The sequence below is a fragment of the Melanerpes formicivorus genome, unplaced genomic scaffold (assembly GCF_026170545.1).
Source record: "Melanerpes formicivorus ecotype bairdi unplaced genomic scaffold, bMelFor1.0.p_v2 SCAF_24, whole genome shotgun sequence".
Lineage (NCBI taxonomy): Eukaryota > Metazoa > Chordata > Aves > Piciformes > Picidae > Melanerpes > Melanerpes formicivorus.
The window spans coordinates 421,431-437,061 of record NW_027142376.1 but is presented as its reverse complement, the minus strand read 5'-3'; the positions used below and the strand labels follow the sequence as shown (position 1 = coordinate 437,061).

The window sequence follows — 15,631 nt, the reverse complement described above, 5'->3', positions numbered from 1 at the left end:
ATCATACAATTTCTGATTTTTTTTTCTCTTCAGAGAATGTGTGCTAACAACTTACCTGCCAGCCACCAGACAGGCATACCTGGGTTTTCTCATCTAAATTGGACTTTTTTTCCCCCTTCATGACAAATAACATGAACCCAAATCAGTTGCTTTTGTTGGAAGTTTCATCATAAACATAAAAAGGAGTCACTTACAAAGAAAGGTGGAGGTTCTTGGGGCTTTTTAGCCTGGAGAGAAGATGAGTATGTGGGAATCTTGTCAATGCTCATCAGTATGTAAAGGGTGGATGTCAGGAGGATGGGGCCACTCTTTGTTCAGTGGTGCCTATCCACAGCAGAACAGACACAAACTTGAACACAGGAAATTCTAAATTCTAAATCTAAACATGAGGAGGAACTTCTTTACTTTGAGAGCAGTGGAGCACTGGAACAGGCCCAGAGAGGTGGTAGAGTTTCCATCTCTGTGATTTCACATTAACCTTTATTATTTTTATTCCTACTACTCCTGCTCAGTGCAGGGCTTGTAGTATTTCTATCCCATCCATGCCTGCCTCTCTGCCATCTTTTCAGTAAAGCTGCAAAAATCCATTTGCATACCAAGAACAGTTGGTTTAGTTCTTCTGTTTTACTGCTGAGGTTCTTGTACATTAGTAAACAAAGCATTTCAGTTACTCCTCACTGACTTCATCCAATTTTCTAGCTGGGTTACGTGTGTTGTCCAACTACCGCTCCAATCCACATGAAACCATACCTCCCTTTGTTCCACACTCTAAGCCCCAGTTGTGTCTTTATCCTCTACTAAATAAAGCAATCTTATATGCTATGGAGACATAAATAAGCTTATCTAACCACATTCTGCATTTAAAAGTGAGCTGATTTACTGGACGTACATGGTTGAACTCAGGAGCCAGAGATAATATTGATCGTTTCTCATCACCAAGCCCTTCCACACTTTATGAATAGCACTTATCAGCCTCTCATCCCTCATTTTTATTCATACACTGAAAGAGAAAATAAACCATTCTACTTTTTTCAACCTAAGCACTGAACTGAAGTCAAATGACTACAATAAAATAATAATAATAATAAAAACCATCTCTGACTCTACAGCAGGCCACTATCTAAAGCTCTTTAGCTTACTCTAGCTCCAAATGCTCAGCCACTAACACAGACAGTCTTGTCTCTTCTCCTTAAACTTTCAGCCATTCATGTTTTAAATCTCTTTCTTGCTTGAATGATTTTGAACTAAACTGAGGAATTGCTTAACAAAGTGTCCCAATCTTCAAGCAGGTTTACTTTTGAAAAAATAAATAGATTAATTTAGTGTGTTTGTATCTTTCAAATCTAGTTTTAGCTTTTGTTTTGTTCTGGTTTTGCTTCCACTACAAAAGGCAGCTGCTAAATACATATTAACTGCTGAAAGGTGTGTAGAGGACACTGTGTTCCTAAAACAGATACTCTCCTGACAAGGAGACTTCAAAAACTGTGTTATCTATAAACAGAGCAACTGGAAGAGCCCTCCTGTCTCATCACACTTGCTGCCTGCACTCCTAAGTAACTACATCCTGAACACCCTTCCACTAACTCATCAGAGACCAAGGATGGGCTCCCTGTCCTTGGGCACATAATTTGGGGTTGAAATGACTGTGATTGCACAGCCTCATCAACATTGCTTTCAAGGGCAGGGAGTGAACAGAAAGCAGGTCTGTACAATGTCCAACTCATTATGATACAAACTCAATTAATGCATCTCTGAAGGTGCAATTTCAAAGCCTGGCTCTCCCATCGTATTTTAATTCAGCTTTTTTGGGTCCAGCTGGAACCAGAGAATCATAGAACCGCTGAGGCTGGAAGATCAAGTCCAACCACTCACCTAGAGCCTGCAATCTCACCCCTACTGCTAAGGCACTGCCACTAAACCACATCCCTCAGCACCACATCCATTCATCTTTTAAATATCTCCAGGGACAGCAACCTTACCACCTCCCTGGGCAGCCTGTTCCAATGCCTGAGGACCCTTTCTGTGAAGATTTTTTTCCTAATATCCACCCCAAACCTCCCTTGGCACAAACTGAGTAGTTTCCTCTTGTCCTGTCACTTGTTGCATGTGAGAAGCAACCAGCCCCTACCTTGGTCCAACCTCATTTCAGGGAGCTGAGGTCTCCCCTCAGCCTCCTCTTCTAAACAACCCCAGTTTCAACAGATGTTCCTTAGCTGTCCTTTTCTGGACTCCCTCAATGTTTTTCATGTAGTGAGGGACCCAAAACTGAACACAGTATTCAAGGTACTCACCAGTGCTGAGCGGAGGGAGACAAGTACATTGCTAGGCCTGACGGCCACACTATTTCTAATGCAAGTCAGGATGAATATGATAATGTTCTTCCCTTTGTTCATCACTCAGACAAAACTCCCAGCATCACAGGCTTAGGCTAAGTCATTTTAAATTAATGAATTATTGGAAGCAGGGGAAAAAAATCACATAGGAGAATGGGAGGGGATGTGGTGGGGGAAAAAAGATAAATGATCTGTGATAACAAGATAGGAAGCACTGTCCCTTCCATCACCTTCTGTGCAACTTCTTTCAAAGTGAATTTAACTAAAGGAGAGGCAGTGTAAACACAAGCAAGATGATTTAGGGACAGTTCATCTCTGTAGTATTTTCCAGTATTCATCAAATCCTATCAGATTTACCCTACGCTTTCAAAGCATCTTGACTTTGCCACAAAAAGTACAACACAGAAAGTGATAAATAGCACTCCCTAAGGAACCTTAAACTTTGTGTACTATTTCCTTCTTGAATCTAACCACTCATTGTACATTGGTGCCTCTCTCCTGCTCCACCACTGGGAATTCTGAGCTATTCCACAGCATCTATAAACTGTCAACCCATAAATACATTTTTTAGACTATACAGAACCAAGTTCAAGTAGGACTTGTCAAAAAATGTCAAAAGCAATTATTCTTTTTCCCATATCACTTTATTTCTGTACCCATGCATCTGTTTGCATTTCAGGTCCACAAGGCGTTCAGACAGAGCACTGACACAAAACCCACTATACAGGGTTGTCCTGTTTTCTGGGCAGGAAGGGACAATCACAGGAGAATCACTGATTTTCACACTAAATGCTGTGTAACCTCTGTTTTCTAGATCTAATAAGATAGAATAGAATAGAATAGAATAAACCAGGTTGGAAGAGACCTTCAAGATCATCACGTCCAACCTATCACCCAACACCACCCAACCAACTAACCCATGTAACCAAGCACCCTGTCAAGTCTCCTCCTGAGCACCTCCAGTGATGGCGACTCCACCACCTCCCCAGGCAGCCCATTCCAATGGGCAATCACTCTCTCCGTGTAAAACTTCCTCCTGACCTCCAGCCTGAACTTCCCCTGGCGCAGCCTGAGACTGTGTCCTCTTGTTCTGGTGCTGGCTGCCTGGGAGAAGAGACCAACCTCTGCCTGTTTACAACCCCCCTTCAGGTAGTTGTAGAGACCAATAAGGTCACCCCTGAGTCTCCTCCTCTCCAGGCTAAGCAGCCCCAGCTCCCTCAGTCTCTCCTCACAGGGCTTGTGTTCCAAGCCCCTCACTAACTTCGTTGCCCTTCTCTGGACTCGTTCCAGCAAGTCAACATCCTTCCTAAACTGAGGGGCCCAGAACTGGACACAGGACTTGAGGTGTGGCCTAACCAGTGCAGTGTACAGGGGCAGAATGACCTCCCTGCTCCTGCTGGCCACACTGTTCCTGATGCACGCCAGGATGCCATTGGCCCTCTTGGCTGCCTGGGCACACTGCAGGCTCATATTCATCCTACCATCAACCAGCACCCCCAGGTCCCTCTCTGCCTGGCTGCTCTCCAGCCACTCTGACCCCAGCCTGTAGCACTGCATGGGGTTGTTGTGGCCAATGTGCAGAACCCGGCACTTGGATGTGTTAAATCTCATGCCGTTGGACTCTGCCCATCTGTCCAGCCTGTCGAGGTCTCTCTGCAAAGCCTCTCTACCCTCTAGCAGATCAACTCCTGTCCCCAGCTTGGTGTCATCAGCAAATTTACTGTCCTAAAAATCTCTCAGCATTTGTTACAGGCTTAAATCAGCTGAGAATCTGCAAATTCATCAGTTACTTCCCTTTATTAACTCTAAGAGATGAACCGAGATGTTATCATGGCTGTGGGGCTCCTCTCTGCAGATGATTGCCTTGAGAAGAACATGTCCTGAACACCCTTTCTGAGCCCATGCCAAGACCCTGCTGAATGCACATCAGCACAATTGTCATTGGCTTGGATGAGGGAACTGGGGTTGTTTAGACTGGAGAAGAGAAGACTGAGGGGAGAGCTCACTCTCTATAACTACCTGAAAGAAACCTGATGACTGAAAGGGTTCTTGAAGACTGTGATATTCCCATTTTCCTCCCAGCACGTGTCTCACTCCCAGTCTGGGATGAGCTCAAGATACTGAGAACGTGACCTTATTGAAGAGAAGATGTTTTTGTATCCCTCTAGAGACCTTCCCCCACATTTAGCTGTACAAGCAGCTGTGGATGGCAGACCAGAAATGTAGTTCTGCAAGATGTCAGGTATTGATGGTACATTCACTTGCTCCAGAACCCTGTGATAAAGGAAGGATCTGCAGCACATTCCGATGCCTGAACATCCTTCACTGCTGTCCCTGCTAAAATTTCCACTAGAAAACATATCTTAAAGTCCCAAGAAATATACCCAGGCCTGATCTGAAGACAGAATGGATACAGTCTGTCCCTGTGAGCACTTTTACCCCTAGCCTAGCCTAGGCATAGGCTGACATTTCACTTTTTAATATTTTTGAGGCAGGATCTAAATACACTGCCAGTGGATGCAGGGGAAGGGGACAGGACCACAAAGACCATCACAAGGCATTATTCCTTCTCTCTGTCCACAGCAAACTGCACAGTACAAACCCAGTGCTAAAAGTGCAGGAGACAGGAATATCCATCACAATTATTAGCCTGCTGCAAGCATGCCTCAATAGGCAGGTCTCCAATTTTTACTTCTTCCTACAAATACCATTGCAATGGTGATTAAAACATAAAGTATCTCAACCACCAAAGTATAGCAGCTGCATTTCACTAGATGGGGAAGAAAACAAAGGGAAGACGTTACCTGCATATTGAGATACCAAGAGACCACATATGGAGCTGGGTAACAAGAAACAATTATATCCCAGGTTTCATTCCTACTCTGTTCTCCTTAGGTATCCCCCTGCTGCTGAACTTAAAAGAAGGAAGGTCTTTTCAGCTCTTAAAAGAAGGCTCTTCTTGAAGGCTACATTTTTATCAATTAAATTAAAATCTGATAATGTTAACTAGCAATTTATGGTGAATTTCCAGCTTCTTTCTTGAAGGGTTATTACCAATTAAATGCAAAGTAAATACGCACTTAAATTAGTTGTTTCAAGTAGATTAACAGTTGCCTAGGCACATTATATATTACAGCAGCAGCTACTGCAGGAGTTGGACAAAAATAGACTTAACACCTGTAAATTCACTGTAAGTGCATTCCAACTTCCATTGCAGTTATTTATGTTTTAAGCTCCTTTTATGATTTCCAATTTTCACCTGATGAAACTTCCATCTAAAGTTGGTCAGAGATGGGATAAACAAAGATCTCCTATTTTAACTTCACAGTATCACTAAGGTTGGAAGAAACCTCAAAGATCGAGTCCAACCTGGCACCACAGACCTCACGACTAGACCATGGCACCAAGTGCCACGTCCAATCTCCTCTTGAACACCTCCAGGGTCGGTGACTCCACCACCTCCCTGGGCAGCACATTCCAATGACAAATGACTCTCTCAGTGAAGAACTTTCTCCTCACCTCCAGCCTAAACTTCACCGGGCGCAGCTTGAGACTGTGTCCTCTTGTTCTGGTGCTGCTTGCCTGGGAGAAGAGACCAACCCTTTCCTGGCTACAGTCACCTTTCAGGTAGTTGTAGAGAGCAATGAGGTCACCCCTGAGCCTCCTCTTCTCCAGGCTAAACAATCCCAGCTCCCTCAGCCTCTCCTCATAGGGCTTGTGCTCAAGGCCTCTCACCAAAACTTCAAACAAAAGTCACAGAATCATTAAGGATGGAAAAGACTTTTAAGATCGAGTCCAACTTACATTTGAAAAATTTGAAACCAGTAAAATCCCCAACCCCCAAAACAAGAACCCTGTACTTATTCCTAATGAACTGAAAAATCTTAGTTTTGGTTTTGAGAAATGTGGTTTCCATGCATGTGTGCCTATCTTATCACACTTCTTCATGGCTGCAAGACAAATGATAGTAGAATTGATTTGCTGATTTGTCAGGGAAATAGTTCGCTTTCTGTCCAGGCCTCTTCCCTACCCTCAGCTGATGTCACCATTATTTTTCTCCCTTAAAATGCTTACCTTTTTTCTATCTTTAAAAGAGTCTCTGCCTTTTCCTCAGTTTTCAGCCCTCATTTTCCTCCCCTCACTTGACAATCCATTTTTCTCTCTTAACTCATTAACACACAGAGGACTGTTTCAATTTCTAATTATATCCCCAAATGTATCTGACCATCACAGCTTCTTCAAATGAAGGCATCCAACAGCACACCAGAACGGTAACTCACACTGGTCCTGAGACTGAATGGATTTCAGCTGAGCTTCCTGCAAAGTTAGCTTATCAAACCTTCATCCAATCCCTCTTTGCTGGGCACTGTAGGAAACCAGCAGAACTGAAACAGAAAAACAGAGCTTCAAATGCTTACTGCCGACAGTGAAAACAGCAAGAACCCCCCAGAAGTATTACAGTCAGGAAATAGAGGACATAAAATAGAAGGAGAAAGTACCAAGAAAGGTGAATATAAGAAATGCTACAGTTTGCAGAGCTTTCCTCACCCAGCTGCAGTTAAAGCTGCTAGAACTTGAGTTCTTTCATTTCCCTCTACCCCTCCTAGCAATGATATTTCTCTGCCTCTAATGCTCTTGTTTCAAAAATTACATCTTAAGTTAAATTCCCTCCTGGTTACATGTGAATACAACTTTTATCACCTTGCACTATTTCTGAGAGCAGCTATAAAAGCAAGCCTATTTTGCATAGTTGTGACCAAATCAAAAGTCAGTACAGAAAAATAATTCTCTGCTCCAGAAGCTGCACTTCAATTTTCCTGCTGGATTCCACATCTGTCTTGGTTCCTGTCAAAACTCCAAAGGATCTGCCACTTCCATGATTAAGTTAACGAATACAGGCAAGTTCAAATTTGGCAAGTTTAGCTCATCCTTCATTTCACTGAAAAACTATACAAGCATGTAACTTTTTTTTCCTGAAAAACACACACCATAGAATCATAGAATCATTTTTGGCTGGAAGAGACCCTTAAGATCATCAAGTCCAAACATTATCTAACTCTGACAAGTCTGGTGCTAAACCATGTCCCTCAGCACTACATCTCAGCCTCTTTGAAACATCTCCAGGGATGGAGATTTGACCACCTCCCTGGGCAGCCTGTTCCAGTCTTTGAGAACCCTTTTAGTCATGAAGTTGCTTCTAATATCCAACCTAAACCTCCCCTGGTGCAACTTTAGGCCATTTCTTATCCTGTCACTTGTCATTAGGGAGAAGAGGCAACACCCACCTCACTCCAGCCTCCTTTCAGGTAGCTGTAGAGAGACAGAAGGCCTCCCCTCAGTTTCCTCTTCTCCAGATTAAATAAACCCATTTCTCTCAGCTGCTCCTCACAAGACCTGTTCTCCATACCCTTCACCAACTTTGTTGCCCTTCTCTGGACATGCTGCAGCAACTCCAGATCACATAATGGTTTGAGTTGGAGGGAACCTCCAAAGGCCAACTAGTCCATCCACCCTGTTCACTGCAGGGTGGATGGACTAGCTGGCCTTTGGAGGTTCCCTGCAGTAAGCAGGGTCATTCTCCACTACATCAGGTTGCTCAGAGCCTTGTTGAGCTGACTTTGTAACCAACTACCTCCCTGGGCAATGAGATCATTGAGTCGAACCATTATCTAACTCTGTGATTAGGTTTGTGTTCCTGTTGCTGGCCAGAGTCAGACTTTGGCTAGCTCATGGGCTCCCCCACAACTGAATGAAGCTTACAAAATGCCCACAGAGCATTGAATTTGCAGTAACATCCAATGAGCCTGAGGTTGTGGGTTCTGCAGCTTCACTGGAAACTTTTCTAATTAGCAGTCCATAGGGATAGGCACTGAGCCTTCTGTTGCAGGAGCAATTTTCTCTTCAGTTCTCTAAAAAGAAAAGATGGATGTATATGTCCCACTTATATCTAGAAAGACCTATTCAGTGAGTCTTCAACCACTAGCACCATATTAAAGCTGTCTCTTTTGTGTGAAGAGGGTTAATCACAAAATAACTGTGTTCAATTTCCTTCTCCAGATTAAGCTGTCATTGTTTAAAACACCTTCCCCCTTCCCTTCCCTTTCCCCCCACACCTTGTTCCTTGCACTGCAAATGAAGTTAATTCAATACATTTCTATTCTTTAAACTTTTTTGCTATTTTCTCCATCACAGGCTGACAGACCAAAGTAATGACTTCTTTCAGAGATTAACACCAGATTAAATTTTTTAAAACTCTTGGAAGTAACTCAAATGTCTACTGCAATATAGATTCTACCCTTTTCCTTCCTCGGGCCATAACCAACGAAAGGAAGAAATAAATCTCATACCGCAACATAATATTAAACTGAAATTGGATGCAAGACTAAAATACCACCAGCATTATTTTTCTTATATGGTGCACAGTTTTCTTGCATATTCCACTGTCAGGCAGTTGAGCTTCATCTCAGGCACTTGAGAGAAGAAAGAAAACAACTCATAACCTGCAAACTGTCATTTCAAACCTAAGACAAAAGAAAGACAAACCACCTCTAATAAAAGTTTGATCTCTTAATTTCTACACACTGTGTCCCAAAGCTATGAAACAAGCAGCAAAACACTGCAAAGAAAATAGAGTAAGACTTTTTTTTTTACAAAAAAGGAATAAGAACTCGGTCAAATTGCATTCTCTATCCTACTGGATAAATGATGGCCTGATTCACATCCTAATAAACACAGACAGTGACTCTCAATGACCTTGGAACTTGCTGAATCTCAATGATATTATATTGATCTTTCAAGACAGGAAGGACTTCGCTATTTCTTCAGTTTCAAAAGGAGTGATGTGCAACTCCAAAAAGATAAACATAAAGAATGCACGTGACTGAGAAAGATCTATGACTGGACAGAAGCATAGAACAGTTTAGAAGATTATTTAGTTGCAATCCCCCCTGCTATGGGCAGCGACACCTTCCACTTAGACCATCTTGCTCAAGGCGCCATCCAATCTGGCTTTGAACACATCCAGGGAGGGGCATCCAAAACATCCCTGGGCAACCTGTTCCAGTGTGTCACCACCATCACTGTAAAGAATTTCTTCCAAATATCCAATCCATTTCTACCCTTCTCAAGCTTCAATCCATTCCCTCTCATCCTATCACTACAAGCTTCTGAGGGAGCTGGGCTTGCTTAGCCTGGAGAAGAGGAGGCTCAGAGGAGACCTTAATGCTATCTACAAGTACCTGAAGGGAGGTTGTAGCCAGCTGGGGGTTGGTCTCTTCTCCCAGGCAACCAGCACCAGAACAAGAGGACACAGTCTCAAGCTGCACTAGGGGAGGTATAAGCTGGATGTTAGGAAGAAGTTCTTCACAGAAAGAGTGGGGAGGTGGTGGAGTCACCATCACTGGAGGTGCTTAGGAAGAGACTGGATGGGGTGCTTGGTGCCACGGATTAGTTGATTAGATAGTGTTGGGTGATAGGTTGGCCTCACTGATCTCAAAGGTCTTTTCCAACCTGGTTAATTCTATTCCATTGTATTCTATTACTAGCTTTCATGTAGGCCTCCTTCAGGTACTGGAAGGCCACTATAAAGTCTCCCCAGAGCCTTCTCTGATCCAGGCCGAACAGTCCCAATTCTTGCAACTCCTCCCCATAGGGTTCAGAGAGGATCCCCATAGGGATCAGAGGGGATCAGATCTCCTCTGATCATCTTTGTGGCCTCCTCTGGGCCCACTCCAACTGTTCTAGGTGATAAACGTAGTTGAAATGAGACGGCCCAGCACCACGTCAAGCTGAGTCTTAAAACTCACCAAGGTAGTGGAATCCACTACATTTTGGAGATGATTCCAATGTCTGACTGTTTTCATGGGGAAACATTTTCTTCTGGAGTCCAGTCAGAATCTCCCCACGAGTAACTTGCCCCTTGTCTTTTTCCTGTGACTCCTTGTGAAAAGGGAGTCTCAATCCTCCTGGTAGCCACCCTTTATGCAGTGGTGCATGGTGATAAGGTCTCCCCTAAACCTTCTCTTCTCAAGGCTGAACAAATGCAGTTCTCTCAGCCACTTAAAGTGAGAAGCATCAGTTCAACTTATAACTTCTAAGTTAACTTATAGCTACATTTCAGTATCTTTAGGGGACCTACAGGAAGGCTGGGGAAGGACTGTCTAGAAGGGCTTGTAGCAAGGATGAGGAGCAATGGTTTGAAACTGGAGCGGAGGAGATTTGGATTGGACACAGGGAGTAAGTTCTTTACAGTGAAAGTGGTAAAATACTGGAACATGTTGCCCAGGGCTGTGGTTGAGGCCTCATCCCTGGAGACATTCAAGGTCAGATTTGATGTGGCCCTGGGCAGCCTGATCTACTTGGAGGTGTCCCTGATGACTGCAGGGGTGTTGGACAAGATGACCTTTGAGGGTCCCTTCCAACCCCGTGCAACCTGTGAATCTGTGAACATCACCTACATTGTTTGAAGAAAAGCATGTAGAATATTTGGGAGAAAATATAAATCAATCTAGGAAGCAAATACACACAAAAATACCCAGTCTAATTTCAGAAATCTTTAAGCAATATATTACTGGAAGATGAAAAAGTGTAGGAAAGGAACCTTACTGTGCATGTGCATGCTTGCAAAGGTCTTCTGTACAGGCCCAGGCAGTGGCTGAATGAACCTCTGGTCCAACCTAGTGGGACCGTCATGTTCACCATAACAAAAGTGCACTGAGCACGGCACCGCTTACAAATTTATGACATCTCTGGAACATTAGGACATTACTTTTGTTTGGCATGAATAAGAAATAGACATAACTCAAATCACTCACATAACTCACTCAGAAAGGCAATCTTGACAAGACCTCTGACACACGATTCAGGAGTGGAAGCATTTTATGAAAGCTCCTGTTGAAAAATACCATGACAATTCAATACAGAAAGCTTTCAGCTCACACTCCTAAAATGCATATTGTCATGCACTATTTGGCCTATTAATAACAGCACCATCCAACACCATAAATAATTTTAACTTGATGAACCTCTATTTATATTAAGGCATTTGCAATTAATGTGTATCAAAAGAAAAAAAAAAATACAACTTATAACTTGGTTTTGAGTCCAGGTGGGACTGGGCACCCTCAAGATGGCCACACCTTGAGTACTGTGTCCAGTTCTGGGCCCTTCAGTTTAGGAAAGATGTCAAATTGCTGGAATGTGTCCAGAGAAGGGCAACAAAGTTGGGGAGGGGTTTGGAGCACAAGCCCTATGAGGAGAGACTGAGGGAGCTGGGGTTGCTTAGCCTGGAGAAGAGGAGGCTCAGGGCAGACCTTATTGCTGTCTCCAACTCTCTGAAGGGAGGTTGTAGCCAGGTGGGGGTTGGTCTCTTTTCCCAGGCAGACAGCACCAGAACAAGAGGACACAGTCTCAAGCTGTGCCAGGGGAGGTTTAGGCTGGATGTTAGGAAGAAGTTCTTCACAGAAAGAGTGATTGGCTGCCCAGGGAGGTGGTGGAGTCACCATCACTGGAGGTGTTCAGGAGGAGACTGGATGGGCACTTGGTGCCATGGTTTAGTTGATTAGATGGTGTTGGGTGATAGGTTGGACTTGATGATCTCAAGGTCTTTTCCAACCTGGTTAATTCTATTCTATTTGATTCTATTCTGTTCTATCAGAAGCTGGACTGAGATAGGCATAGCACTTTTTATAGTTGTCAGAGAAATTTTCAGCAGGACACATAAACCAAGAGATGGCTTGAAAGCTTAATTGGTGATTGTCAGGTAGGAACAGCATGTTCAACAGCATAACTGAACTGCTTTGGATCCACTTGCACAATGTGTACAGTAAAGGTGCTGAGACACTGCAATGGATTGCCCAGGGAAGCCGTGGATGCCCCCTCCCTGGAGGCATTCAAGGCCAGGCTGGATGAGCTCTTGAGCAATCTGGTCAAGTGGAAGGTGTCCCTGCCAAGGGCAGGGGCTTGGAGGTAGGTGGAATCATACCCTATAATTAACTATTTTCTTACAAAACTGTTCAGTCTAACAAGGATGCTTTAAAGGATTTAAGTTCCTTAAAATCTAAAATCCAATCTGGTATTAAAAATTAGGTTTATACAAAATACTGACATACCTGGAGGCATTCAAGGTCAGGCTTGATGGGGCTCTGAGCAACCTGACCTAGTTGGGCATGACCCTCCTGCAGTAAGCAGGAGGGTTGGAGTAGATGACCTCTAGAGGTCCCTTCCAACCCAGTGCATTCTCTGATTACATGATTTAGGGATAAAAGGTAAATTAGAATAGTCACAGCAAAACTCGGTGGGTTTATATGCATCAAAATTACAACAATATAATGGAGAGAAATCAATTAGCATAGTGATTTCCTAAAATTATCACAGCTTTTGGCCTCAGAAAGCAAGCAGGGAATACAACACTAAAACATGTAATTGAGAAGAAGATGCTGAATTTAGGGAGATGTACAAACACTACCTCACTGCTGCAAACATATTTTGTAAATCTAATTACAGGTGCATCATCACAGACCAAAAAAGACAATCCTCACCCCATACTATTAAGGATTTCTACAACCTTGATAACCATTACACCCTGCAGGTATAATAGGGAAAGGAAATAGCTACAGCTGCAGAACTGCCTGCAAAAGTAAGCAGCTCAATGGGGTTTAAAAAGAAACTAGTGAAAACAGTGGACTTGTAAATTAGTTTGCAGCATTTAATTACAGATCTGAAGCAGAGGATCCTAAGTCTACAGAAGGCTTTTAGAGCAGATGAAGTTTGCATAGTGGAAAAGCCAAACTAGATTTTTAATAAATAGTATAATCTGGATTTCAAAGGGCACTGGATTCAACCTTTTACTTCCAGGCATAAGTACAGATTTAGTATAATTTCAGATAATGTCTTTGGTCTCAAAACTTCAGAAACTGAGCCTTGTTTGAGGCACAGCAACACAAATGGCTTCTTAAACTTCAAAGTAGTGCTTAAAAGGTTTCTATAATAGAAACACTCCACGAAGATGAGAAACAGATGAAACTGCAATGACAGAAACAGCACCACAAGTCCCCCCCTGCATTGTGTAGTGTAATTTCCAATGCACTTCAAGTTCTACAAAGACTGCCAGTGCATCTGCTACAGGTTCTCGAAAGGAGGCTGGAGTGAGGTGGGGGTTGGTCTCCACTCCCTAGAAACAAACAACAGGACAAGGGGAAATGGCCTCATATTGCACCAAGGGAGGTTTAGGTTGGATATCAGAAACTTCATGACTAAAAGGGTTCTCAAAGACTGCAACAGGCTTCCCAGGAAGGTGGTTAATCCCCATCCCTGGAGGTGTTTAAAGAGGCAGAGATGTGGTGCTGAGCGACATGGTGTAGCACCAGTCTTGGTGAAGGTAGAGAATGGTTAAACTCAATAATCTTAAAGGTCTTTTCCAACTGAAATAGTTCTATAATTCTATGACCTTTAAGTCTACTAACCCACAAGAATCAAACTCCTACTGCTCATGCAAGCACAGCCTGCTGCAAAGGCAAGCTGGCACACTGAGGCAAATTCTGAAGAAATGACAGAAATCTGCTGAAATTTGCCAAATGTGCTGTCCAAGAGGTGAGGGTAACACGCTGTGCTCAGCACTGGAGCTTATACAGACAGGTAGATGAAGTGTTAAATAACAAATAGTCAACTAAAAGCAGAACTTGGAGCCCTAAGCCTTAAGAAATAAGAGTTTACATTTATGTTGCTCACTGGAATCACGGTGGCTACACTGGGAATAAATTAATGTATGCAGGAATACGTCCAAAAACCCATTAAGGAGGGCACTCCACTAGTGAAGCAGAAGTAGTCAGGGTGTAATTGAATGCTTCAGTGGGTGATGAAAGAGACAGGTGTCTCCATCTGCAGCTTCCTGATAAAAAGGGAAAGTCATATCACACAAAAATCACAGAGAACCTCTCTCCAGAAAGTCTGTGGGTGCCAGCCAGGTGGGAATTATGGGAGGTTAAACTTTTATGCTCTGTATCTCACCGAGTCAAAAAGTCACAGATTTTTCAGGAAGTTTTATCCTAGTTTCTAGTTCTAGTCTCCAGCAATGTACCAGCTACTTTTTGAGCTGATGCTACGAAACTGCACCCATATGCAGGACTGGGGCAGCACCACACTTCCCATGTTTACTTTAAGCACTACTACAGTGCGAGTCAGAGCACAACATCTGAGCTTAGAAGATGCTTTCACAGCTAAAACCCCAAAGAAACCAGTGAAGCCAGAACCACTAATGACCAATGGGGACACTAATGGGCTGGATCCTCCGGTACTCCAACACACACAAGCTCAAAGTGATTTAATTTACCTTGACCTTGTAGTACTCCTTGACTTCAGGCTGAATGGAATCAAAATCACCACTGATGTAATCAGGCAAAAAGCTGAAAGGAAAGCAACAAGCAGTGAAACGAAAAATTAATCCATCTTGCCACATTAAATATTTATTTTCTCAAGAGTACTAAAGGGTACAAGCATTAATCTCTCAAGGGAACAGGAGTTAGTTAAAAACATGTTAAAACAAGAGTTGATAGGAGGTGATACAAAATAAGGTAACAGATGAACTGTAAACCTGGTAAATCAAGTGTCCCTTCTTTGCTGAAGGACCTAAGTGTCACTTAGATTCTTCTGCATCTCCTTGGGTCAAGGTAAGCCAAACTTGCATCTGTATGGTTCTAGGACCACTCTCAAATATCTTTCAAATGTATAAATCTGCAAAGTATTTGGAGAAGCATATCTGAGTGCTGTACATCAAGTCTCAGAGGATATAACCTGTCAGAAGGCGATGATGATGCTTATCAGTCACCTGGCAAGCCACAAATGCTCCAGAGATTTGTATTTCAGTTGTTACTGATGTCACCTGATTTCTGCTCTTCTCCTTGATTATTAAAAATACTCCCTCAGAAGATGGAAGCCAAATGCTCAAGTAATTTTGAAGTCATATTTTGGATGTGCAAAACATGCATGAACTTGATTTAAAATCCTAGCCATCATTTGAACAGCAATATTGCTGCGAAGCACACAGGAATGATGCTGTGGTATCTACCTCAGCTTGCTTCCCACTGCTTTTCTAAACTTGCTGAATGCCTCAAAATATCTACTGTATAGATTCTAACCAAATTCATAATGAAACTACAACTGTGATACAGGAAAGAACAGCTTAAGAATATTTTTGTAGGAGAAAAATCAACAATACACCCCCACGACCCCCCTCCCAGAAATATGGCTTGCACAGTTCCTGGAGCTTTAAGCAGCAGCTAAGACGACAGGTGGAAATGTTG

General features: G+C 43.0%; 1 protein-coding gene across 2 annotated transcripts in view; it reads right to left on the bottom strand.

The window, feature by feature from the left end:
- TPK1 (thiamin pyrophosphokinase 1) overlaps nucleotides 1-15,631 on the bottom strand; it is a 364,520-nt gene that overhangs the window by 174,065 nt on the left and 174,824 nt on the right. The window contains exon 4 of one of the 2 annotated variants that reach the window (XM_068152550.1): nucleotides 14,662-14,734. In XM_068152550.1, coding sequence (XP_068008651.1) covers nucleotides 14,662-14,734 — 73 coding nt within the window. Of the gene's footprint in view, nucleotides 1-11,146; nucleotides 11,181-14,661; nucleotides 14,735-15,631 lie in introns of those variants that run through there. The other variant, XM_068152551.1, reaches the window with a different exon arrangement.